The 27,860-nt window shown below is 36.6% G+C and overlaps 1 protein-coding gene across 6 annotated transcripts in view; it reads left to right on the plus strand.

Annotated features, from left to right (window-relative positions):
• Window positions 1-27,860, plus strand: part of PIAS1 (protein inhibitor of activated STAT 1) — a 169,615-nt gene that overhangs the window by 135,496 nt on the left and 6,259 nt on the right. For all 6 annotated transcript variants that reach the window (XR_008380615.1, XR_008380616.1, XR_008380617.1 and 3 more), the window contains exons 8-13: window positions 8,045-8,118; window positions 16,288-16,448; window positions 18,050-18,180; window positions 19,222-19,402; window positions 23,621-23,763; window positions 25,652-25,689. Coding sequence is in view for 3 of the 6 variants with exons in the window: in XM_053593865.1 (XP_053449840.1) it covers window positions 8,045-8,118; window positions 16,288-16,448; window positions 18,050-18,180; window positions 19,222-19,402; window positions 23,621-23,763; window positions 25,652-25,689 (728 nt within the window). In the remaining 3 variants the exon portion in view is untranslated. The remainder of the gene's footprint in view (window positions 1-8,044; window positions 8,119-16,287; window positions 16,449-18,049; window positions 18,181-19,221; window positions 19,403-23,620; window positions 23,764-25,651; window positions 25,690-27,860) is intronic.

Raw genomic sequence — 27,860 nt, forward strand, 5'->3', positions numbered from 1 at the left:
AAACTAGCACCCACCCCCAAATACATACCTTCATGGCAGATCTCACCTTTGAATTTCAGACTTGTATTGCTAACTGACTGAACCTTTAAACATTGTGCTGATTCCCAAGCAGAGCTCATCAAGTCCTGTCAAACTTAAACTCTAAAGATTTCTCAAATGTGTCTTCTCTCTATCCCTACCATCATTGCTCTTGTTTAAGTTCTCATACCCTGCGTTTACTTTAAAAATGTATTCTTAAATAATACAGTCCTCATCTTTCTTGTTTCCTCTTCATGTGTTTCCTTTAACAACCTATGTGATTTGTACAGACCTAATCTTACCATTCCCATGCCTTCCATGGCTTCGTAACACCAGTGGAATAAACACTCCCAACTTCATTAGCATAACATATACAGCTTTCCATGAGGTGGCACCTGCTCATTCTTCCCAGAGTCATCTGTAGTCACTCTTCTCATACTTTACATTCCAAAAATATGGAATTCTTCTGCCTTTTCCTTGGTGCTTCAGTATTGTTTTCTATGTCTCAGAATATTCCTGCTGCCTCCTTTGCCTAACTTTGATACCCTTTATGCTTCCCTTTTCCCAGGGAACACCCCAGAACCCCTAGAATAGATGAGCTGACTTTCAGTCAGCTTCCTGAACATGCCTCATCAGAGAACATTAGACATGATCTCGCTGAGCATCTCTACCCTCTACTATACTGTCAGTTCCTTTGGGCAGGAACTTAATCTTATTTTTCTTTGAATTCCTGTTGCTTAGCACAGTGCCTGGCACATAGTACAGCCTCAAATTTTTGTTGAAGTAAACTAATGGAAAGAGATGTAAAGTAATAAGGCCTCGGTGCCTCTGTCTCTTTGCCTGTAAAATGAAGTATTGGGCTTAATATGTTTGCTTGTTTTCAGCTTTAAAATTCTAAAAGGATAAATTAAAATAATCTGATATAGACAAAATTATAAATTACTTTAAAACAATAACAACTCTAGAACAGCGCTATGTAATAGAATGGTCTGATGATGGAAATGTTCTATATCTGCACTGTCTCATCTCGGTAACCACCAGCAATATGTGGCTGTTGAGCACCTATAGTGTGGCTAGTGCAACTGAGGAACTGAATTTTAAACTTCATTAAATTTAAATATTACCTCATGTGACTAGCTGCTAACTCTTGTAACTCATGACAGCAGGATCTTTTTTTTTTGGGAGACAGAGTCTCATTTTGTCGCCCTTGGTAGAGTGCCGTGGCGTCACAGCTCACAGCAACCTCCAGCTCTTGGGCTTAGGCAGTTCTCCTCCTCAGCCTCCCGAGTAGCTGGGGCCTTTTTTTTTAAATTGCAGTTTGGCTGGGACTGATCGGGTTCGAGCTCACCACCCTCAGTATATGGGGTCGGCGCCCTACTCACTGAGCCACAGGCACCGCCCAACAGAATCTTTTAAAAATCATATTTATTTATTTGTTTGCTTATTTATTTATTTATTTTCCAAACCCACTTCTTGAGAAAAACAAGATTAATTTTAAATGTGACTAGCTATAACTTTTTTCTAGGTCATTTAATAAAATACTATTAACACTGTAGATCACTGTATCACAAGAAGATTTAATCTCCCAGATGACTTCCCACATATTTACTAATTATAGTAGGATACATATTATATGTCTGATTTTACTTTTTTACCCCCTTGCTCACAAAGTACCTTTATTTCACTTACTTTTTCTTCATACTTTCTTGTAATTAAATTTAACATAGTGTTTTTTTCCTCCTCCTTCTCCCCTCTTTCTTTTGGTAAAGTTCATTGAGGCATGCTTTATAGGCAGTGAAATTTCATTTGACAGGTGTATGCAGTCATGAACCACTGCCACAATCAAAATATAGAACATTCTTTACCCTCGAAAGTTCTCTTACGGCCTTTGCGATCCATTCTGTCCCATTACCATTGATGTGGTTTCTGCTCTGTAGTTTTATCTTTTTCAGAATGTCAGATAAATGTAGTCCTACAGAATAAAGCTGTTTGTGTCTGGCTTCTCTCACTTTGTATGGTGCTTTTAAGGTTCGTCTGTGTGGTTTGTTCTTCATTGCTGAGTAGTATTCCATTTATGTACTATAATTTGTTCAGCCATTTATCAGTTGGTGGACATTTGGATTGTTTCCAGTTTCACACTATTACAAATAAAGCTGCTATACATTTTCCATGTGGATACCTCAGTTTTATGGGTGTAAGTTTTCATTTTTCTTGGGTAAATAAATACCTAGAAGTGGGATCATTGGGTCATATGATAGGTATATGGACAACAGTTTAGCAATTCTTTTTTTTTGTTTGTTTTTGTTTTTGGCCGGGGCTGGGTTTGAACCCACCACCTCCGGCATATGGGACCGGCGCCCTACCCCTTGAGCCACAGGCACCGCCCCAGTTTAGCAATTCTTAACAAAATAGATATATCATTTTTGCATTTTAACTAAGAATATATGAGGTTTTAAGTGGCTGTATATTCTCCTCAGCACATTGTGTTGTCAGGCTATGTTTAATTTTATCCATTCTGGTCAGGCTGTGATATCTCACTGTGTATTTTCCTAATGACTAATGATGGTTGAATATCTTACTGTGTGCTTATTGCTATTCTTACAGGTTCTTTGATGAAACATCTGTTCAAATCTTTTGCTTATTTTTTTATAGGTTATACTTTTTGTATACTATGAAATCTTTGCTTACACCAAAGTCACAAATATTTTCTTCTAGAAGTTTTATTGTTTTAGCTCTTAGATTTAGATCTATGATTTATTTTGACTTGTTTTTTTATATAGTGTAAGGTAAGAATGGACGTTTATTTTTCTTCCCACATAGATACTCAGATATTCCAACGTTTATTGGAAAGACCTCCATCCCCACCCATGCCCCAATTCAATTACCTCAGCACCTTTGTCAAAATCCAATTGACCACATATGTATGAATCTGTTTCTGGACTTCATTATGTCTGTCATGTGTAAACCAGTCTTAATCACCGTAGCTTCATAGTAAGTCTTGAAATCAAGGTGGAGTCCTCCAACTTTGTTTTCTTTTTCAGAATTGTTTTCATTATTGTTAAGTCTAGTATGTAAAACAATAATATGTCGTGACCAAGTAGGGTTCATTTCAGGATTCAGAAGTCATCAGTATAATTCACCTTCTTAATAAACTGAAAAAGAAAAATCTTATGATTATCTCTAGAGATGCATAAGAAATATTTGGGCAGGTTCAACATCTGTTGAACAAAATTCTGACAAAATTCTCAGCAAAATTGAAACAGAAGGAAATTGCCTATGTAATAAAGAGTATTTTTAAAAAGCCTAGCTAATATCATCATTAATGGTGAAAAACTTGAGTGTTTCACTCCTAAGATTGAGAACAAAGCAAAGGTATCTGCTCTCAGTGTTGCCAGCACAAGGCAAGGGAAAAACCTCATATAGATTAGAAATGAAGAAATAGGCCAGGTGTGGTGGCTCATACCTAAAGTCCTTGCACTCTGGGAGGCCGAGGTGGGAGGATTCCTTGAAATCAGGAGTTCCAGACCAGCCTGAACAGGAGTGAATGAAGGTCCATCTCTACTAAAAATAGAAAACAAGAGTCAGCCAGGTATTGTAGTAGGTGTTTGTAGTTCCTGCTACTCAGGAGGCTGAGGCAGGAGAATCACTTGAGCCCAGGAGTTTGAGGTTGCTTTGAGCTGGGCTGATACCATGGCACTCTGGCCTGAACAGCAGAGTAATATTCGGTCTTTAAGAAAAAAAAAAATGAAAGAAAGAAAGAAATGAAAAAAATAATCGTTTTTATTTGCAGAGGACTTTGTACTGGGTATAGAAAAAAATCCCAAAGACTCTATAAAAAAGCTACAAGAATTATTATTTGAGTTTAGCAAGGTTGGAGAAAGTATAGTCACTATACAAAAATCAGTTATATTTCTTCTAGTAATGAACAATTGGAAAATGAAACTCAAAAATCAAGAATTTACAATAACATGTAAAAATATGAAATACTTAAGGTATACATTGTACAAGATATGTGCAAAATTTATATGCCAAAAACTGCAAAATATTGCTGAGAAACATTAAAAGACCCGAATCAATGGAGAAATTAACATTAATTTCTCCTTTAATATTAATACAGCAGATCAGTTTTCCAAATTGATCTATAGGTTCAACCCAATCAAGATCCTACTAGGTTTACATCTTTTGTAACCCAGATAGAGTTGGAGAACATCCTCTTTAGTAAAATATCACAAGTATGGAAAAGCAACTATCCAATAATGTATTCGATACTAATATGAAGCCAGTAGATGAACTAATACCCACACAGAAGAAAAACTCAGTATTATTCAAGTTGGATGTATGGTGGAAGGGAAAGGAGAGGAGGGAGAGAGATTGGTATGCTCTCACCTAATGGGCACAATGTAAGGGTATATGGCACATCTGAGCACAGGACACAAATACAAGAGGGACCTTACCTAACAATTGCAAACATTGTAGCCTAATCGTTTGTAGCCTCATATTAATCTGGGGGGAAAAAAGATACTCATAGGATCTTTAAAAGCATCTTTACAAGACAGAATTGACTAAGCTGGGTATATGAGGGCAAAGGAAAAGGCAAAAGGTTTTTATTTTAAAGAGGTTTGGTGTGGTGTCTCACACCTGTAATCTTAAGCACTCTGGGAAGCTGAGGCAGGTGGATTACTTGAGCTTAGGAGTTTAAGACTAGCCTGAGCAAGAGTGAGAACCCCATCTCTATTAAAAATAGAAAAATTAGCTGGGCATGTGGCCCCTAGTCCTGGCTACTTGGGAGGCTGAGGGAGGGGAATCACTTGAATTCAGGAGTTCGAGGTTGCTGTAAGCTAGGCTGAACCACGGCACTCTAGTCTGGGCAACAGAGTAAAACTCGGTCTCAAAAAAAATAAAATAAAAAAGAAAAGAAAAGAAAACCAAGATGAACATTTAAAAATAACTCCAGCTAAGTGCAGTGGCTTACATCTATAATCTCAACAGCTCAGGAGACTGAGGTAGAAGGATTCTTTGAGCACAGGAGTTTGACATCAGTGTGGGCAACATAGCAAGACCTGGTCTCTTGAAAAAAATAAATCAGAAAATTCTTTCAGGCCAGGCACGATGGCTCACACCCATAATCCTAGGACTCTGGAGGCCAAAGCTGGTGGATTGCTAGAGCTCAGGAATTTGAGACTGGCCTGAGCAAGAGCAAGACCCCATCTCTTAAAAAAAAAAAAACAAATAGTCGGGCATTGTGACAGGTGCCTGTAGTCCCAGCTACTGGGGAGACTAAGACAAGAGGATTGCTTGAGCCCAAGAGTTTGAGGTTGCTGTGAGCTATGACACAACAGCACTCTACCCAGGGTGACATAGACTCTGTCTCAAAAAAAAAAAAAAAAAAAAAAAAATTTTTTTTTTTCACCTCTGAGGGAAAGTGAACGTACAAATCACATATTATTTTAAGTTACAATAACTAAAATTTGTCAAGTGTAAGGAGGTTATTTTAAAACATTTTACTTGGATTAGCTAACTCGTTTAATCTTTCAAACAATACTGTGAAATCCCTTTACCTGATGGTGAAATTGAGGCTTATAGAGGTTAAGTGACTTAACTAAGGCTGAATTCTAACCTAGGCTGTCTCTGGGCACTGTGCTCTTAACTACTACCAGTTTCAATTTCTGGGTATTAAATTGAGGCTTGTTTTATATAAGGCTGATATGATCCATTTATTGCTTCATTTAACTGGAAGTTTAAATATGCAAAGCTCAAAGTCAGTTACTGTACCCATTGCTATTTGTATAGGTGGTACTGATAGGGTGGTTGGTGAAGGCCTGCAGAATGGTTAGTGTGTTAGTCGGGGTTCTCCAGAGAGACAGAAGCAGTAGGAGATAGATAGATGATAGCTAGGTAGGTAGGTAGGTGGATGGATGTGAGGGGATTTATTAGAGGAATTGGCTCACATGATTATGGAAACTGAGATTTTCTACTGCCGGCTGCCTGCAATCTGGCAAACCAGGATTAACAGCATAGGTAACTATATTTCTAAACTAAAATTCAGAGGGTTTGTGCTTTTTTATATGTGAGAGTAAGCCTATGAAATACATTAAGACTTTGAAAATTTGGAATTTCCAGGCCATGAAATGACTTTTTAGTCTCAGATCAGAATCATAACTGAAGTTTTTTAATAACTACCTATGTCCCTCTTCTCATTCTGATTCAGAAAGTCCAATAGGTAGTTCTGGTGTATATGTTAGTTAACATCCACTCATTTATGGGAACAGTTGAAGATATCCAGGATTTGGACCATGTCAAAAACTCTAGATAGTATGGTAACCGTGTTTAGTAAAGGCAGGATTGTTGATTCTCATAAAAGGTTATCGACATAACTGACATCTACTCTGAAATTCTTCCTTATCTGATTAATTTTCCTCTCTCCATTTTTCTTAGCTGTATGTTATCAATCTGGTCACATCTGGTCACATTTAGTTGTGCCACAGTTCTGAAATTCTGTGATTGTGTGCAAACCACTCCACATGGAGCCCCCTTATACAGCATAGACAAAGTTATTATGGGATAATTTCTAAAATTATTGGAATATTACATTTATGCATTTCCTGTCTCAATTACAATTTGTTTTTGTTGATTGAGATTTTTATATGTAACAGATGCCTCTGGTTTCCAAATGAGAATGGTCTGTCCTTAATATAAAATGACTAAAACTGAAGGAGAGTAAAAGAGTAGCCATGGGAGAGTAAAATTATTGGTGCCTTCTCTCTTAAGAACCATAAGAAATTTGAGTTGAAAAGACTTACAGATTATCTAGTGTGGATTCTAATTTTATTGCCAATAAAATTAAGCTGAGAAAGGAAGATTGATTTGCCTAACTAGTTTATATTATAGAGAAATAATTGTAAAACTGAAATAATTACATAGTAAAAAGGCAGTTGGTCCTTTTCCTTTTCATAATTTAAAATTAGAATTAATGTTTTATAATATCTGAACTTTCAAAAAAATTATAAATATTACTTTTATTATTAACTTTCTTTAAAATAGAAGAATCCAAATAATATTAGTCATAGTTGAAACGAAAGAAAATTGGCCAAGTACAGTGGCTCATAACTATGATCCCAGAACTTTGGGAGGATCACTTAAGGCCAGGAGTTCAAGACCAACCTGGGCAACATAGCCAGATCCTGTCCCTTAAAAATTTTTTTTTTTCTTAAAGCAACCTCAGACTTCTGGGCTTAAGTCATTCTCCTGCCTTAGCTTCCTGAGTAGTTGGGACTACAGACACCCACCACAGTGCCCAGCTAATTTTTTCTATTTTTAGTAGAGATGGGGGTCTTAATCTTGTTCAGGCTGGTCTAGAACTTCTGAGCTCATGAGATCCTGCTGCTTCAGCCTCCCAGAGTGCTAAAATTATAGGTATGAGCCACTGTGTCCGCCCTACAAGAAATTTTTTTTAGATTAGCCAGCGATGGTAGCACATTCCTGTCCCATCTTAGGAGGAGGTCATGGGAGGATTGCTGCAGCCCAGGACTTTGAGGCTGCAGTAAGCTATGATCATGCCAACCTGGGTGACAAAGAGAGACTCCCTCTCTAAAAATAAATAGAAGATAGATAGATAGATACCCCATCTCTGAAAATAAATGAATAGCTAGAAAGAAAATCTTTATTTAGCATCTTACAGTTATAAGAGGAAAAATGGTCTGCCATCAGTTGAATATATCAGCCTTCTGTAGAAATTTCCTTTATGTTACTGTAAGATTTTGTTTCCAGAAGTGAGAATAGAAATCTATAGGAAATGTAGTCAGTGTGAAGATACACAATTGTTTTTCATCCTTTGCTTATTATAGAAATTGTAAAACATATAATTGTTTTTATCTTTCCATTTAATTGAGAAATAGTTGAGCAGATTATTTTTGAGTTGTTTTTTTAAAGGCTCCTATTTTAAGTTTTTTGTTTTATTTTTAGTAATGCATTAGTACTATATCTTTAATAAACTTTTTCTATTTGTTTTCTCTTCAATGAATGTCAGTTAAAGAGAAATTGACTGCAGATCCAGACAGTGAAATAGCTACAACCAGCCTACGGGTTTCTCTGCTATGTCCTGTAAGTGTTGACTCATACTTATTTTCCAGAAGGTTTAATGTACATTTCCTCTTTTTATTAAGTATTTCCAGTATTTAAGAAATTCTGTTTAGTTTTAAAATATACCCACCTTTGTTACAATGTCGAAAAAGTGGAAAAACATTTAGACACTGGATTTGGATCTAAACCATTCTAAAAAATTCTTCACTCTTAGTAAGACATATCTAAATATTGCCTGAAATTAATGAGGGTCTCTCAAGCTCAAAAAAAGTAAATTATCAAAACAAGGAATGTTTATTATCTCTCACTATGTTTATAAAAATTTCAATTTTTACAATAGTATTTTCTGAATAAAAATCTAGTCATGATTACCCACACATCAGATTTAACTGTTTTGCCAACAGTGATTAAATTATGACCTATTCTCTTCAGCCTAAATAATTGAATTTGTTATACATATAAAAATAACCTAGGAATATTTTAAAGCCAGAAGCTGAATGAGGTCAAAATCAATCATTTTATGAAATAAATATATAGTCTCGATACTTAACCAGATTATTAAACCTACAGGGGGAAAAAAGTCTCAGAAAAATGTTAATGTTTATTTCTTACCTAATTTAATGTTAGGTCCATTAGCAGAGAGGGTAACTGAATGACTTTTATACAAAAATATGTGAAAAATTAATGTAAATTACTTTGACATTTTGATTACCTGTTTTTTTTAATCAAATTAATCATACTGAAATTGGGGAGAAAGTATAAAGAATGAAAGGATTCATCTATTTCCTGATTTGCCTGGATTGTTCAGGCAGCCCTGATAACTGAAAGCTTTTGATACGGAAATCCTACTAATCTTAAGATGGCACTAAAGTTACTATATTCTTAAAGAAACAAAGAATTTAAACAAATTAAATGTTACTTGTCCTACATTTTAGTCCTTCATAATTTATAAAACTTCACCCACAATCTAAAAATATCATTAGATCATGAATTAGTTTTTGTAAGTTATAGAAAAATATGGTGAAGTTAATAAAAAACAACAAATCCTATCATTTTGTATATATATCCTTTAGTTCTTCTTATAACTTTCCTTTTTATTCTTCTTTATAGCCAATCTTTTTCTTAGGCAAAATATTTTGACTCTAGGCTTCTTTAATTATTGCTAAAATTATGACCAGATAAATATTATAACGACTTAAGGAAACTGGGTGCTTTTGTTTTGTTTTGCTTTTACTTAAAATTTTTTTTGTTGTAGATTCAGGGTTTGGCTATGTTATCCAGGCTAGTCTTGGCCTCAAGCAATCCTCCAATCTCTGTTTCCTAAAGTGCTGGGGTTGTAAGCCATGCCCAGCTTGGGTTTTTTGTTGTCGTTTAACATAGAGAAAACTGATTTCTCCCAGATTCTTATTTATCCATTCCCCTCTCCATGGTTCCTTGCCACCCTGTTTCATTATAAAACACCAATTCAGAGAATGCAATAAATTTTAAAAAAGTACATAAGCCTCATTTTCCATTTTAGTCACTGGGAAAAGTATTGTTTTTGGAAGTGTTTATAGTTGTGCTTATGTATGTTTAACATTTAACACTTATGTGAAATATTTATTCATATAAATAGGCACACCAAAATAAATCTTAGAAGTTTTTATTTGTGGAACTATTTTTTTTAATTAAGATTCACTATGTCGCCCTCAGTAGAGTGCTATGATGTCATAGCTCACAGCAACCTCCAACTCTTGGGCTCCAGTGATTCACTAGCCTCAGCCTGCCAGATAGCTGGGCCTATAGGCGCCTGGCACAACGCCTGGCTTTCTTTCTTTTTGTTGTTCTTTAGCAGGCCCAGGCCTAGCTCAAACCCACCAGCCCTGGAGCATGTGGCCAGCGCCCTAACCAGTGAGCTACGAATGCTTAGCTTGTGGAACTACTTTGAATTTTATATTTCAGTTACTTGTCTTGGTAGTTAATCATGTTTTCTCTTTGTACTTCTTAATTTGGTAGGCCAGCCTTTAATTTTTCTTGTTATGTCCTCCCTGCTCCTCCCTCTTTAGAAATAGTTTTATCAGTTCATTTTAAGTTGACATCTGCTTTCAAAATTTAAATAATAGAAAAAACAACTTTTCATGTATAATTATAATACTTTTATGGGTTTCTGTTTGGCTAAAGGAATAATCCCCTTACAGTGTTTGTAGAACAGTAAGATTATATATTTCAGATATGCTTTTACTAAAAAATAAAATTTAGTAATGACAACTCATCTATATATCAAATTTATGGAATAATAAAAGAGATTTGTTCCCTTTGAAATATGTAAATATGATATCTCACTGTGTGTTTGAATTGCCCTTGTTGTGATGTACAAAGCTAAAAATAAATGAATTTCTTTTATTTGTATGCCATTTAGCTAAAGGCAATAAAAATAATTAAAAATGACTTTTTTCTTTAGGAATTTTTGGATCCTGATTTATTAAAATAGAACTGGAAGAATCTTTGAGAACCCACTTAGTGAAATAATCCCCCCAACCTGTAAAGCCAAATAAAAGTGACTAGAATTTGGCTCGGCGCCTGTGGCTCAAGCGGCTAAGGTGCTAGCCATGTACACCTGAGCTGGCGGGTTCGAATCCAGCTCGGGCCCGCCAAACAACAATGACAGCTGCAACTAAAAAATAGCCAGGCGTTGTGGTGGGCGCCTGTAGTCCTAGCTACTTGGGAGGTGGAGGCAGGAGACTCGATTGAGCCCAGGAGTTGGAGGTTGCTGTGAGCTGTGATGCCATGGCACTCTGCCTAGGGTAGAGGCTCTGTCTCAAAAAAAAGTGACTTGAATTTGATAGAAAAAAAAACTCTTTGGAAATTTATTTATAGAATATTTATATCATGAAAAATTTGTGAAATTATTCTTAATTCATACTTTTCCTTTTTTTACAAGGAAAATACACGTTTCATTGACATATATAGGGCCCTGTTGATAAAAGCTAGCTTAAACTTTTGTCTAGAGTGTTTTCTCTTGTAGTATCATCAGTTACTAAAATGGCACTGTTATAATCATACGGTTAGATGCATTATAAAACATGTTTGGGAGTTATTGTCAAAGTGATTATTTGCAAATGTCATTCATGTCCTAAAAGGGAAAGGGGAGATTTGTAATCGTGAGATGAGGATGTTCAAAGCTTAGCGTTCTCTCCTGATACCAAGTTAAAGAAAATTGATGTCTGTCAGATAAGTATTTAGGATTTAGTGGTGGTTTTTAAAAAACGGGACTATGAGAATTATCACTTAAGTCATTTTATGATTCTTTGAAGCAGGGCATTTGTGTGACGACTAATAAACAATCCATTAGAAAGTGAACTTTTGCTTTCTTGTACCCCTTCATAGACGTCCTTCTTGAACCAGTCATGTGTCAGTGTTTCTTAAAATCTCTGTAGGGTAACTTATTGGTGCATTTGATAAGGCTTGAGAGTTGCTCTCTTGTCTAAAAGATATGAACTGACACCTGGGGATTATGGGGATAAAGCTTTGTGAGATAAAAGCTTTTGGAGAGTAACTGCTTTTCAGAGTATAAATTCCATGGCCTATGGCTTGGATTCTGAAACCATCGTTATTTCTTACCATCTCATGTATTATCTTCATAAACCATTAGAAGTAGCCTTATAGTTCTACAGTTTATGAACCTTGGACATTACTATTGTATTTTTCTAGAATTTTTAGTCTGTGATTTATCTACTTAGTATTAAGGCAATAGCAAAAGTACCTACTTAGCAGGAATTGTACTTCACAGGGAAGATAAGGTCTGACTTAAGACACAAAAATTAAACTTGGTGCCATCAACCGGATGGTTATTTGGAAAGTGTTTCTGGACTTATATAGCATATCTTACCTAGTGATCATTTTTCTGTTACAAAAACTAGTTTGTTCTTTTGGCCTTCTTATCAGGTGCTTATGTAAATCAAATCATAAAAATTAGATAGGCTCGGTGCCTGTAGCTCAGTGGTTATGACGCCAGCCACATACACCCAGGCTGGCAGGTTCAAACCAGCCCGGGCCTGCTAAACAACAATGACAACTACAGCAAAATAGCTGGGCATTGTGGCAGGCGCCTGTAGTCCCAGCTTCTTGGGAAGCTGAGGCAAGAGAATTACTTAAGCCCAAGAGTGGAGATTGCTGTGAGCTGTGACGCCACTACACTCTACCGAGGGCGACACATTGAAACTCTTGTCTCAAAAAAAGAAAAAATTAGATAAACGTGCAATTAAGGGGTAATGAAGCTGTTTAATATGAACACAGACTAAAGGAAAGGAATGACTTAACTGAGGTTTGGGTGGTTCTCCTAGCATATAAAGTGACCTGAAGCAAATATGTTTCTCTACCTTAATTAATTAACAATAGTGTCATTCATTGAAAACTTACTATGTCAGGCAGTATGCAATAAACATAATTTAATCACCACAATCTTACCATGTAGATGCTGTTTTTATTCTCATTTTACAAAACTGAGCCTCTGAGTAATTAAATAAAATAATGTTCAGGATTCACAAAGTAAGTAGCGGGGCCAAGATTTAGTCTAACTGGAGAACTCCTATTTAGAGCTGCATGATAAAGTATTGTGTGCAACCCACATACCTACTATGAATGTGTCTCCTAGAGCATGCACTGCTGAAGTTTTATTGGCACATAATAACCTTCCTGATGTATAGCAGGCACATTTCCAAGTTCTGGGAACAAGATTAGCCCTACCTCTTTCTAGTAGGAGAAGGCACACACATAAAAAAATAGTATACAGTCATGCATTGCTTAATGATGGTGATGCACTCTGAAAAATGCATTGTTAGGTGATTTTATTGTATAAACAGTGTGTTTGCACAAACCTAGATGGTTTGTCTACTGCACACCTAGGCTTCAAACCTGTACAGCATGTTATTATATTGAATACAGTATGTTATTATACTGAATACAGTAGGCAGTTGTGCAGTGCTATGTATTTGTGTATATAAATATATCTAAACTTTGAAAGGGTACAGTAAAAGTACAGTATAGCAGACAAAAGAATGATATGCCTGTATAGGGCACTTACCATGATTGGAGCTTTCAGAAGTGGTAGTTGTGATGGGTGAGTCTGTAAGTACTGAGTGACTATAAGATCCAGGACATTACTGTATACTATTGTAGGTTTTATAAACGCTATACACTTAATCTACACTGCGTTTATTTTTTGAAAATTTCTTTCTTCTCTGCAAAAAAAAAAAAGGCGGCGCCTGTGGCTCAAAGGAGTAGGGCACCGGCCCCATATACTGGAGGTGGTGGGTTGAAACCTAGCCCCAGCCAAAAAGTGCAAAAAAAAAAGAAAAAGAAAATTCTTTCTTCAGAGATAAATTAACCTCCACAGCTTATTATGACTTTTTTATTTTATGAACTTTTAAAAAATTGTTTTTAATTTTCTGGCTTTTGTGGGCAGACATGGTGACTTCACACCCTCCATCCTAGCACTCTGGGAGGCCAAGGCTTGGATTGCTTGAGCTCAGGAGTTCAAGACCAGACTAAGTAAGAGTGAGACCCTGTTTTTACGAAAAATAGAAAAATTAGCTAGGCTTTGTGGCTGGCACAGGTAGTCCCAACTACTCAAGAGGCTGAGGCAAGAGGATTGCTCAAGTCCAAGACAGTTTGAGGTTATTGTGAGCTATGACACCATGGACTCTACCCAGGTTGACAGAGTAAATTGCCCCCCCCCCAAAAAAAATCAACTTTGTAATAACATTTGGGTTAAAGCTTGTACAACTGTACAAAAATATTTTCTTTATATTCTTATTCTGTAAGGTTTTTCTATTAACATGTTTTATTTTTTCCTTTTTACATTTTTTGTTACAAACTAAGACAAAAACACACATACTCGCCTGGGCCTACACAGAGTCACAATCATCAATATCACTATCTTCCAACTCCACATTTTATCGCACTGGAAAGTCTTCAGGGACAGCTTCTTGCATGGAGCTGAGCACCTTCTATGACCACAGTGCCTTCTTTGGAATACCTCCTGAAATTCATGCCTGGGGTTATGTTACCATTAACTTTTTTTTTTTTAGTAAGTAGGAGGAGTACACTCTAATGATAAAAAGTATATAGTACAGTAAAGATAAGAACCAGTAACAGACATTTATTATCATTATCAAGTATTATGTACTATACATAATTGTATGTGCTATGCTCTCATACTTAGCAGCACAGTACGTTTGTTTCTACCAGAAAATGTGAATAATGCTTTGACCTGTGACCAAGTCACTAGGTGATGCGAATTTTTCAGCTCCTTTATACTGTTATGGGACCTCCATCGTATATGCAGTCCATTGTTGGTCAAAACATCATGTGTAGCATGACTCTCATCGTATGCATGGGTAGAGAGTTGGGAGCACAGAGAAGAGAACTATCAGCAGTGCTTTCTTCTCGTAAGTTTATATCGTGTCCACCATCCAGAGTTCTTTTTTATTCATCATGACTACATCTGGTTGAAGAAAGAAGGAAACAGTGTTACTTTAGAGATAGAAAAAGAAGCCAAGAAAAGTGTTAAGTACCTTTCCTAGAGGTACAGTAAATCATCAGTACCAGAACAGTAATTTAGGGCCCCAAATGATAGTTAATTTCCTTGGTAGATCAGGAAGTTGCCTATTTCCCTGAAATTCTTCTAAGCCAAGAATCTTATCCTCATTTAAGTCACATCCTTTTCAAACCTTCATATTTTTCAAGCTCATTCTTTTCCTGGTACTTGGTTATTAAAAGTAGATAACTGCTATACTATATGGCCACTGTGGGCTATGGGGCCCCTACAGTGGTATGAGGTATCCTCCAGGGAAGAGGATAGTAATATGCAGCTCCCTATACAGATCTCTGGGCAGCTTCTCTGCCTTGGGCTAAAGTTAATGGCTCAGGGACCAGATAAAGAAGATTTCCTTGGGTGGCGCCTGTGGCTCAGTCGGTAAGGCGCCGGCACCATATACCGAGGGTGGCAGGTTCAAACCCGGCCCCCGCGAACTGCAACAAAAGAATAGCCGGGCGTTGTGGTGGGTGCCTGTAGTCCCAGCTACTCGGGAGGCTGAGGCAAGAGAATCGCTTAAGCCCAGGAGTTGGAGGTTGCTGTGAGCTGTGTGATGCCATGGCACTCTACCGAGGGCCATAAAGTGAGACTCTGTCTCTACAAAAAAAAAAAAAGAAGAAGAAGATTTCCTTGTTCTTTGGATAGACTGAACGTGTGTTAATTACCTCAAGCAACTTTTGCTAGGCGAGAAGAGAAGTCTCCTAACAGGCTGAAAAGGCTATCAGTCCAGGCTTGTTTACTGAATTGCTTGTGACAGTGCCCAGTAAGGGAAGAAATTGCCTCCTTAGAGTTGCCACTTAGCAATTGTGCCAGATTTTGTGGGCAGTGATCACTGTTGATTCAGTTTTGTCCTGTGAACTCCTCTCATTCATAGGTAAGACTAATGGGAAACATCATTGTATCTCTGCAGTATTTAATAAGATATTTTTTTCCTTTCCCTAATCTCTAGTTAAGTGGTTTTTATTTTTTTTTTCAGTTTTTGGCCGGGACCAGGTTTGAACCTGCCACCTCTGGTGTATGGGGCCAGTGCCCTATTCCTTTGAGCCACAGGCACCGCCCGGTTTTTAGTTTTTTGAGGCCAGGGACTGCTTTCAGAATTTGGCCAAAGCCAGTAGGGTGGAGAATGCTTATACTTGAAAGCTTGAGACAGGAAGATCATTTGATCCCAGGAGTTCAAAGTTGTAATGTGGTGTGATTGCACCTATGAATAGCCACTGCATTCTGGCCTGGGCAGCAGATCTCTACTCTTTTTTGTTGTTTTTGTTATTGTTTGTTTGTTTTTTAAGGCTTTGGTGAAAGCATTCTCTAAAAATGCACACATTTAACAACATTCTGCATTTGATTTTAAGGGATCATGACCCTTCCTACCAAAAGTTGATCTGTGAGTTGGGGATTGGATTAAGTCATTGTGTTTGATATCCAAAGAAATACTATGATTTTTTAACTGGTAGATATTTTTCACAGAAAATGTGTTTAATGTTCTTCAACACTGATGAAAAGTAGACACAATATGCTTTAAAGCAGAGCACAGAAAATATTTTGTTTCAGAAAATTTTTATCAAAGTGTAAATTTTGAGCAACAGTTGTCTAATATTTACTTTTTTTCCCTTTTAAAGCTTGGGAAAATGCGGCTGACAATTCCGTGCCGGGCCCTTACTTGTTCCCATCTACAGTGTTTTGATGCAACTCTTTATATTCAGATGAATGAGAAAAAGCCAACCTGGGTTTGTCCTGTCTGTGATAAAAAGGCTCCATATGAACACCTTATTATTGATGGGTATGTCACTTTAAAGATTTCCCTTGTACCTTAAAATGACATGTCTTATCTGGGTTTGTTACCTATCTGGTTTGGGACAGGTAACAGGGAGTGAGTGGTAAGTGGTTTTTAAGTTAAGTATTTGTAGGGCAGCGCCCATAGCTTAGTGGGTAGGGTGCCAGCCACATACACTGAGGCTGGTGGGTTCGAACCTGGCCCGGGCCAACTAAAATCAACAATGAAAACTGCAACAACAAAAAAAGACAGCTGGGCATTGTGGCGGGCACCTATAGTTCCAGCTACTTGGGAAGCTGAGGCAAGAGAAACACTTGAGCCCAAGGGTTTGAGGTTACTGTGAGCTGTGATACTATGGCACTGTACCCAGGGCAACAGTTGCTTGAGACTCTATCTCAGAAAAAAGTATTTGTACCATTTTTATGATTGTACAAATCAGTATTTTCAAAATAATTAATTTCAAATTAAAATGATGAACATTTTCCCTTTTTAACTTGATGTCCCTTGTTTTGAAAATGCATGCTTTACTGCCAGTGCCTGTTGACATTTGTCATTTAAATGTTCTAAGCAAGGTGTGCTTATACCTTTCCCTGACATGAGACCATCTATCCCTAGATGTGCAGACCATATTGGAGAAGGAATAAAAGAATTATGAAATTCTGATTAACTGAAGCTCATCGAAATTGGGCTTTTTAGTAGAAGTTAGCCTGTTTCTGGTGATTAGATCAAGCTTCTGTCATGGTTCCCCATACGGCTTCTTGCTGTAAGGACTCCCAAAACTGGTAGTTCACGAATAGCAACTTCCTTTTTTTTCTGTTTCCTCTAAAACACTTGTATTTTTTCTTCTTCCTCCTCCTCCTCTTTTTCCTTCCCTTCTTTTTCTTCCTGTCCCTCTTTTCTAATTTTTCTTTAAAAGACAGTGTTTATGGCTTTTATAATAAGGAATGGGAGAACCTAAAGCTCTGTAAACTATATAATTTTCTGGATTTTGTTGTTACATAATTGTGATTTTACATTGTTAATAATTTTTGCCATTTGGTTTCATTTAACATTATAACCTAAAGATTTGACCATAATAAATTTTATTAAAGATTTTAAAATACCTGCATGATATTTTATTAAAGAGACTTAATGTCTGTTTACATATTTTTACATGTATTAACTTGTTTATCAAATAAGACAGGCTTATTGTAGGCAATTTGAAATATGCGAAAAAGTTTAAGGAAGAAAAATAAATATCCATGAAGTTACCACCCAGATATAAACTGCTGTTTATATCCTGCTCATACACACAATTTTATTTTTGAAATATACTTTTCTTTTGTTGCGCTTTTCTCACATTTTGTGAACGTTTTCCCATGTTATTAAAAATCTTTGAAAATGTAATTTTTTGTGATTATACTACATACGATATTTTCTTACACAAATGTACCATAATTTAGTTAACTGTTTTCCTGTTTAGCACTAGATTTTGAGAACAAATACAACTTTTCTTTTTTTTTTTTATTTTTACTTACATAAAACCTAAGTCTGTTTTTTGAGCAGTAATATTTTAAATTTATTTTAATTTAAAATGTGATATTTCAAGAGTGAATTGCTTTTTATAGCTTGTTTATGGAAATCCTAAAGTATTGTACAGACTGTGATGAAATACAATTTAAGGAAGATGGCTCTTGGTCACCGATGAGATCGAAAAAGGAAGTACAGGAAGTTTCTGCCTCTTACAATGGAGTTGATGGTGAGTGGTAGTTTTTCATAAGGGTGGGGCAGTCTCTGTGCTGTGGTAAGCCTTGGTTTTCAACATTGAAATGCATGTATTTTTAAAGAATACTGAGCAGTTTATGGATAGCTTGTTAATTCTTACTAAGTTATTGATTAATGTTCAGAAGTAATAGAACTCTTTTTAAATTCACTTTTTACCGGCTTTTAATGTTCTCTGATACAAAATTTCAAAGTAATATAATTTAATAAGTCATCTATAAAGTCACGATTTTTGAAACCAAATCCTTTTTAATTTTTTTGCTGTAAGAGTTTTTTTCTGTGAGAGCAAAAAACTTAAACATAGTAGTGAATGCTTGTATGCATTTTGTCCAATCTTTTAATATGTTTCTCCTGGAAGGAAACTGAGTTTTTTTTTTCTTTTAATGTTATCATAATATTTCTTAAGTATGTCAGGCATTGTACAGATAAACATGTTTAATATGCAGATGGTCTCTGCTCTCAGATTGCTTTTATTCTGAAGTAAACGTAAGACATACATTTTGATTGTTTGCTCTAATACAAAATTGTTTCTTAAAATAATCCTTTAGGCTTGGCGCCCATAGCACAATGGTTACAGTGCCAGCCACATGCACCGAAGTGGGCAGGTTCAAATCCAGCCCGGGCCAGCTAAAGAACAATGACAACTGCAACAAAAAATAGCTGGGAGTTGTGGCGGGCATCTGTAGTCCCAGCTACATGAGAGGCTGAGGCAAGAGAATCGCTTGAGCCCAAGAGTTTGAGGTTGCTGTGAACTGTGACGGCATGGCACTCTACTGAGGGCGACATAGTGAGACTGTGTCTCAAAAAAATTTTTTTTAATAAATAAAATAATCCTTTAATAGTCAGTAATAAATTACAGTTTTAAACTTAGTGGAACAAAATCACTATTGGTTTTCCACTGCTTAGCCCCAGCAATATTGTGAATTGGCACTATAACTGGTAAATTATAAGGTTACTGAGGAAAGAAAAGAGGTGTCATAGGTCTTCTTTACCTTGTGTTTTAATCATTCCCACACAGGATGCTTGAACTCCACACTTGAGCATCAGGTGACTTCTCACCACCAGTCCTCAAATAAGAACAAGAAAGTAGAGGTGATTGACCTGACCATAGATAGTTCATCTGATGAAGAAGAAGAAGAGCCTTCTGCCAAGAGGACTTGTCCCTCCCTATCTCCTACATCACCACTAAATAATAAAGGGTAAGTACTGAGACCTTTAAAAACATCATTTTGAAAGTTAATTTGGTAAATAGGGGTAAAAGACATAAAAATAAAATTATTGTGCTTGATTATAAAACTTAGCAATCAAAGGACAGGTTGAATTTTTCCCAAGTTGTGATATTCTTGAGGGACTGGGATAGGTAATACATCAAAAGGGACACTTGGATATGATATTCATCATATCAAAAGATAATTCTAGTGTAGTGGTTCTCAAGCTGTGGGGTATGTACATCAGAGTCACGAGAAAGCTTATTAAAATGCACATGTTGCTCCCCTATGTCTGAGCTAGGGACTGAGAAAATTTGTATTTTTAAAAAGTTCTAGGCTGGGTGTGGTGGATTGCTTGAACTCATGAGTTCGAGACTTTGCCAGAGCAAGACCTCTTCTCTAAAAATAAATAAATAAGTAAAATAAAATAAAAAATAGCCAGGCATTATGGCAGGCACCTATAGTCCCAGCTACTCCGGAGGCTGAGGCAAGAGGATTGCTTGAGTCCAAGAGTTTGAGGTTGCTGTGAGCTATGACACCACAGCATTCTACAAAGGGTGACAAAGTAAGACTCTGTCTCAAAAAAAAAAAAAAATGTTCTTGGGTGATTCTGATACTGTTCATAGGATTTTAAACATTTTTTCAAGCTGGAAAATGTATGCTCTAACATTAACCTCCAAGTTGAGTGTTTCAAGTAGAAAGTAGAAGGAGACTAAATGTTTTAAACCTGCCTCTGAATGTGTGTGAGGCTGGCAATAGAAAAGGTCAAAGATGACTTAGGTTGCAGTATATAGTATTTTCAGATTTGTAGATTTTTTTCCCCCATATTTTCCATTAGGCTTATATTGAGAATAATGTACCTTGGTTACGCTTCAGTTCAGTTCAGTTCATAAAACAGTATTACCTACTTTGTGTAAAACACCCAGTGCTAAGCATGGATGATAATAAAGTTAGTTAAGTACAGTCTTCACCTAAAAGAACTTAACACTTTGTAAGGGGGTGGTAAAACAAGTAGCTGTACTCTTCAGCAGACTCTTAGAAGTCCTGTAGACAGAATAGGGATTCTCAGCAAAAAATATTTTATATTTTGCTGAAGCACAATTGTAGCACACTAATAGAAATCTAGAAATAGATGTGCCCCTTTTTAGGTGTATATCAGGAGAATCATGTGGCCTGTGATAACTGAATAGGAACTATTCAAAAAATCTTCCAACCAGCAATAGTCAAGTGCCTGAAGAAAGACTGTAAGAGAGAGAAGGAAATCCATAGGTGGAATTGTTACAGATGTCAAGGTTCAAGAGGGAAGTTGACACCAGACCAACAGCAGGCATTCTGTGCATGGAGTCAGATCGTTTTCAGGTTTGATGTTTGGTGGTAAGATTAAAAGATTTCAATCAAACATTACACAGGTTGATGTTTTCACTCAGGAGTAGCTGACCAGTAATATTTTAAGTTTGTTTTCATTTAAAATGTGATATTTCAAGGGTGAATCAGCATATCTCAGCATATGGACAAAGACAAAGACATGAAAAGCAGTATCACTGTTCTAAACAAAGTTAATATTTAAACACTAATTTTACTCTATGAATATTACTTCTGATGAAAGCCTACTTTGATGTCTGTTATCCCGCAAGTCTATTGTTATATATCTGAGTAGGAGAAAAAGTCAAATTACCTGAAGCTAGCATAGTTAGAACATGTATCTAATATGTTTTATAAGTATCAAATCATAGTATGACCATATACATATTGTCATATGATTTTTTAGTGTTTTTGTAGAGACAGAAGGTCTTTGTATATTGCCCAGATGAGTCTCAAGTCCCTGGCCTCAGACAGTCCTCCTACCTCAGTCTGTCAAAGTGCTGGTATTATAGATATGGTATTATAGATGCCCAGCCATCATATGATATTTTCCTTAATGCCATAAGTGTAACATGAACAGATATTCCATAAACCTCTGGGTATATGAATACTTTCAGGTTAAATGCATTATTATATATGTTAATTCTACTCTTTAGAGTATTAGTAATACTCATATATATTTATGTATATTATGCAGTTATTTTATTGTCTGACCGTGTATTTTTTCCTTAAAACTTTTGCATGTTTAGGAATCTAATATTTCCTCTTTGGATGTTTACTTTGCTGTTTCTTAAAAAAATAGCTCTGTTTATTATGTTTAGAAAATTACATTGGATGCATTAACTACTTCCTGAGCTTTCCAGTGACTAATTGAACTCAGATACTACAATACTTGGAAATGCCAGACCTTTCTCTATTTTCAGATTAAAAAACAAGAAACCTCAAAGTTTGTAACATTTTTAGAAGGAAAATGACAAAATAGTTAGCACCAGTAGCCATTTTATAATAATGACTAGCCAGTAACTAGAAACCTAAGCCTAGTATATCGTGTTTGTTATTGTGTACTGAAAAGGTAGGAATGCATTTTAAAACTGTCACTAAATTGAGAGAACGGCAGCCAGCAGGAATTAGAAAGAAGCAAACATCACCGAATGTAAAACATTTTGTAGACTTCAGCCACCGAGTGTTTAATATTTGTCCAGAAATTTTCTGTGCTATTGGTATACCTAGATGATTTCAAAGACTAGGATTTCAGCTGCTTTATTCTCTCTTACAATTCCCTTAGAGGAATTGTCAGAGGACACAGCTAATGGAAAGTGGTACTTTTCATAGATATAAGAAGTTTAATAAAGTTTCCATTAGATGAGGCATTTTTATGAGGCAGACGAGAGTGTGTTTTATGCTTCATGTCCCATTGGTAAAGTGCGTTAGGTGGTCATAACCAGAGCTTTATTCCTGGAAATCCAACCTTGGCATCTTTTTAAATATTCTATGCCATTGAAATTGCATCCTTAGACTCAAAGTGCTTTACATGAAGCATTCAAAGCAAAAGGCAGCCTTTTTATTGCTTCCTTTCTTTTTATTTTCTATAACTTATACACCTTTTACCTCTTGTATCATTAGAGCTATTATAATTCTTTTTCTTTTCAAAATCAGTTAAATTCTCCTTTTCTTTTTTTCTTCCCTCTTTCTGAATTTCTGGTTAAAATTTTTAGCTACTTTCTGTCTTCCTGGAGTCCTCTTTTTTCATGTTTTTTTTTCCAGTTATATCATTTTCCTCTTAAAAATTCCACCACCCAGCTGCGCCTGTGGCTCATTGAGTAGGGCACCGGCTCCATATACCAAGGGTAGCAGGTTCAAACCCGGCCCCGGTCCAACTGCAACAACAACAACAACAACAAAAAAAAAAATAGCCAGGCGTTGTGGCAGGCACCTGTAGTAAGACTCTGTCTCTAAAAAAGAAATAAAAATAAATTTAAAAAAAATAATAATAATAATAATAATACTCCACCACCTATTTATTATGAAACATTTCTTCTCTTCTCTTTGTCTTGCTGCATTTGTTGGATTTATCAGGTCTTTTAAATAAATAGTGTGCTATTTGCTTTAGTGCTAACTACACTGGTCATTGGGCATACCAAGATGAACACTATCCGGTTATTCTTCTCCTAAAGCTTAGGTGTCCAGGGGGCCAGCTGTTGCAGAGGTTATAGAGAGAAATAGATGGATGCAATGTTGTTCAACATTCACAAACGAAGCACTATCTTTAGAATATTACCACCTATAGTTTCAGAATGCAGGGTACAGTCACCTTACTAAGACACAAGTAAAAATACCTACAGTAAATGAAATACTGAACACTTTCTAAAATGACACTGGTGTGTTCACTGGTAAGGAGTATAGCTCTTAACTACTCAAACTGCTGCATTCCCCCAATTTTGGCCATATGTGTTTCATTTGATAGAACATACCTATACTCCTTACTAGTGAACACACCAGTGTCATTTTAGAAAGTGTTCAGTATTTCATTTACTGTAGGTATTTTTACTTGTGTCTTAGTAAGGTGACTGTACCCTGCATTCTGAAACGATAGGTGGTAATATTCTAAAGATAGTGCTTGGTTTGTGAATGTTGAACAACATTGCATCCATCTATTTCTCTCTATAACCTCTGAAAATTATTTTATAATAATTACAAACAGTCTAAATTATGTGTTGCTTTTTTATATTTTGTTTTTATTTCCAGCACAAAAAAGGTAGGGTTCATTGTGAGATGCAATTCTCTCCTTTTTTAAACATAAAAGTTTAACTGATACATGTAAATTAAGCAAACTTTTCCTTCTTACAGCATTTTAAGTCTTCCACATCAAGCATCTCCAGTATCCCGCACCCCAAGCCTTCCTGCTGTAGACACAAGCTACATTAACACCTCCCTTGTCCAAGACTATAGGCATCCTTTCCACATGACACCCATGCCTTATGACTTACAAGGTGAGTTGCCAGTTCTTTATCGTCACATAGCATTGTGATCTATTTGATCGATATAGTCCTCTGCGTGAGTCTAAGGTGGAATTAGAGATTGGGAGTCTAGGAACTTGGACCCAAAGAATGGAAAGAAATACTACACTATAATATACTGTGGTCATAAATACTGGGCCAGTTCCTTGATCGTTCCTTCATTAATAGCCAATGTTTTAGTCCCAGTGGTAAAACTAGTGGAATGATCCTTAGGTTTGTGAGCTTCAAAGTAGTCTGCAAGTTGTTTTTTGATGACTTCCAGCTTGTGGCTTTAAATATTGATATTTATAAGCATTATATTTTGTTCCCTAATTTTAGTTGTAATGTGACTATGTTATATTATTTATATAATGCTGAATTGAGACATTTGAAAGTTTTTAATTTTTTGGCTCAGCGCCCATAGCACAGTGGTTACGGTGCTGGCCACAAGTGCCAAGGGTGGGGGGTTTGAACCCGGCTCAGGTCAGCTAAACAACAATGACAACTGGGACCAAAAATAGCCAGGTGTTGTGGCAGGTACCTGTAGCCCCAGCTACTTGGGAGGCTGAGGCAAGAGAATCAGGTAAGCCCAAGAGTTTGAGGTTGCTGTGAGCTGTGACGTCATGGCAGTCTACCCAGGGTGACATAGTGAGACTCGGTCTCAAAAAAAAAAAGAAAGTTTAAAATTTTTGTTCTGGTGAACTTGATCCTTCTTTTCAAAATTAGTTCGAAATTAATATACTTATTTGTATAATATATTTTGAGCTCATAATATTCACTTAACATGTCAAAGAATTATTCTTATATATTTATGTAATTTAGTAATTTCATATTATTTCAATATATTAGTCAATATAACCTAACAATTTTTCTTTTTTATTACAAAAAAAAATGAGGTATACTCACTATAGAAAATTCAATACAGAAACATAAAATGAAAGTTTCCTTCTACCTGTGTCCCCAGCCCACTCTCTAGAAGTTACAGCTAGTCTTAACAATTATATGACCTGCCATATCTTTTTTCTACACAAATGAAACATGCTGTCTATTGCTATCAAGAACCACAGTGCTATGCACTGTTCTACTGTAGATAGTGGGTAGATCCCCAGGTCACTTGTATTATTATCATATTTTTATCTACATCTGCTTGTACTTTCCCGCAAGTTTAGATATTTGGATATCATAATTAAGCATTTCATTTGTGTTGGTCTACTTGCTTTTTGTCACGTTACAGAGTAGGCAGTGTAAGTGAGAATATGAATTGGAAGAGGTCTGCTTATAGTGAATCCTGGGCCAGGGATCAGGACTGGTCCTTCTGTATATAATAGTCACACCCCAGTTCTCAGGTCACTAACCCCCTAATGTCAGTGCACGGTCTGTCAATTAGAACCTGGTAGAGATGGTAACAAGTGAGCAAATTTGAGAAAGAGAAATACAGTCTGTGCTATAATTTACTTAATCTCTTTCAACTTCAAACTTTTCTTGTCTGCAAAATGAGACAAAAAAATAGTTACCTCATAAGATGCTGTAAGTTGTAGGTTAGAGTAGATTAAAAAATTACTAAAGAGGAGTCTAGTAGATCATTTGTAAAAAGTGATGTGCTGGTTTAAGGAATCCATGTTAGATCTCACTGGCAGCATGGCCCAACTCCCTTAAATAGAATTGCAGGGAGGACAAATCCTTGCAGAAGTTTGATCTTTAGCCTTAATAATGGGGGAGAGACATAAAACATGTAGCTCAACTTTTCATGTGTAAATAAAATTCTAAATGATGTAGCATTTAAGACCTGTATTTACATTTGATATATTAGGGCATTTGGAAGAATTTTTTTCTTATTTATTTTTTCCCTCTAAAACTAAAATAATTTTTTTTTCTCCCACAGGATTAGATTTCTTTCCTTTCTTATCAGGAGACAATCAGGTAGGTTTTTCTTTATATATTGTTATTTTAATTATACATTAAAAATACAGTCATGCGCCACGTGATGATGTTCTGGTCAACAACTGGCCACATGTACAATTGTGGTCTCTTAAGATTATAATGGAACTGCCTTGGTGCCCGTAGCTCAATGGGTAGGGTGCCAGCCACATATACCCAGGCTGGCGGGGTCAAGCCTGGCCCAGGCCAGCTAAACAACAATGGCAACTGCAACCAAAAAATAGCCGGGTGTTGTGGGGGGCGCCTTAGTTCCAGCTACGTGGGAAGCTGAGGCAAGAGAATCACTTAGGCCCAAGAGTTTGAGGTTGCAGTGAGCTGTGATGCCATGGCACTCTACTGAGGGTGACATAGTGAGACTCTGTCTCAAAAAAAGGAAAAAAAAAAATTACAATGGAACCGAAAAATTCCTATTGCCTACTGTTATTGTTCATAGCACAAAGCCTTGCTCGTGTGTTTGTGGTGATGCAGGTATAAACAAACCTACTGCACTGCCAGTTGTGTAAAAGTACAGCACATACAATTATGTACAGTGCATAATACTTGATAATGTAATAAACGGCTATGTTACTGATTTATGTATCTACTATAGTATATACGTAATATATAAAAAGAGTTACTGTTAAACAGGCTGCTGTGTTATGCCAGCACAGCCTCATTCATCTTGCGTTTACCACATCTCTTTATTGCATCATTTTCTCTTGTGCTTGATTTAATCTTGTGTTGTTAAAGTAGGTTAGAGTAGATGAAAAAATTACTAAAGAGGAGTCTTTTAGATTATTTGCAAAAAGTGCTGTGCCAGTTTAAGGAATCCATGGCCTCTGAGAGTACAAAAGCCACATCTAATGTTGCCAGTCAGAGGCCACAGTGAGTGATTGAACCGTAAATGAAATTAAAAGTGATTGAAGACCACAGAGGTGGAAAATCAGTGATGGCTATTGCCAGCCAGTCAGGCATGTCCTATCCCACCATAGTTACCATCTTAAAGAAAAAGAACAAGGTGATGGAAGCTGTTAAAGGATCTGCTTCATTGAAGGCATTGAGACTAACAAAATTCAAGAAGGGCCTGTATCAGTTATGGAGAAACGTCTAATGACCTGGATTAAAGACCAGGTGCAGAAACAGATCCCTCTCAGCACCATAATGATCAATTTGTGTTTGAAAAAAACACAAAACACCCAAGCAAAAGTTTGTTTGCAGTGATGAAAGAAAAAACTGGACTTGACTACATGTTAAATTTACAGCTGGCTCTGGGTAGTTTAAACAGTTCAAGAATCATTGTTCATAGGTGAGTCTATGAATGCTGATGTGATGGCCCCTGAAGAATTTTTGGAAACTCTAGATAAGCTAATTGTGGAGGAAAGTTACTTGCCAGAGCAAATCTTCAATGTGGATGAAACCTTCCTGTTTTGGAAAGGATTGCCTGAAAGGACTTTCACCCATAAGGAGACCAAATCAGTGCCAGGTTTCAAGGCTTTTAAGGGCTGAATAACAGTCTTGCTTGAGGGCAGTGTTACAGGCTACAAATTGCAGCCTCTTGTTCATCTGGCATAGTGAGAACCCCAAGGCCTTCAAGCACATCAGTACACACACTGCCACTGTACTACAGAGCAATAAGAAGTCATGGTTGACCCAGCTCCTCTCCAAGATGCCCTTCTGAATTGCTGCTATGCCAGCAAAATAAAGAAGCACTGTTTGGAGAATTATATACTATTCAAGATTTTGCTTATTTGATTTGCTTCCACACATCCTCCTTTTATTGGTGATCTTCATCCCTATACAAGGTAGTATTTCTCTCTCCAAATACCACCACTTCCATCCAGCCAATGAATCAAGGAGTTACAGCAGCTCTTAAGGCCTACTACTTGAGGAGGACCTTTGCCCAGGTGACTGCTGCAAGTGAAGAAGACACTGGTGCAATTCTGGAAGGATTACAGCGGTGTGACTGCATCAGGAACCTTGCTTGGGTTTGGGGTGACGTCACCCAGGAGAGTATGATTGGCATCTGGAAGAAGACACTCCCTGGAGGTTTGTCCATGACTTCAAAGGATTTGCCATGGATGATGAGGAGGTTGCAGAGTCAGTAAGGCTGAGTTTAGGATGTCAAACACCTTTAACCTGGGTGTGGATGAGGACAGCATTTAGATGCTCCTAGA

The sequence above is a fragment of the Nycticebus coucang genome, chromosome 6, assembly GCF_027406575.1.
Source record: "Nycticebus coucang isolate mNycCou1 chromosome 6, mNycCou1.pri, whole genome shotgun sequence".
Lineage (NCBI taxonomy): Eukaryota > Metazoa > Chordata > Mammalia > Primates > Lorisidae > Nycticebus > Nycticebus coucang.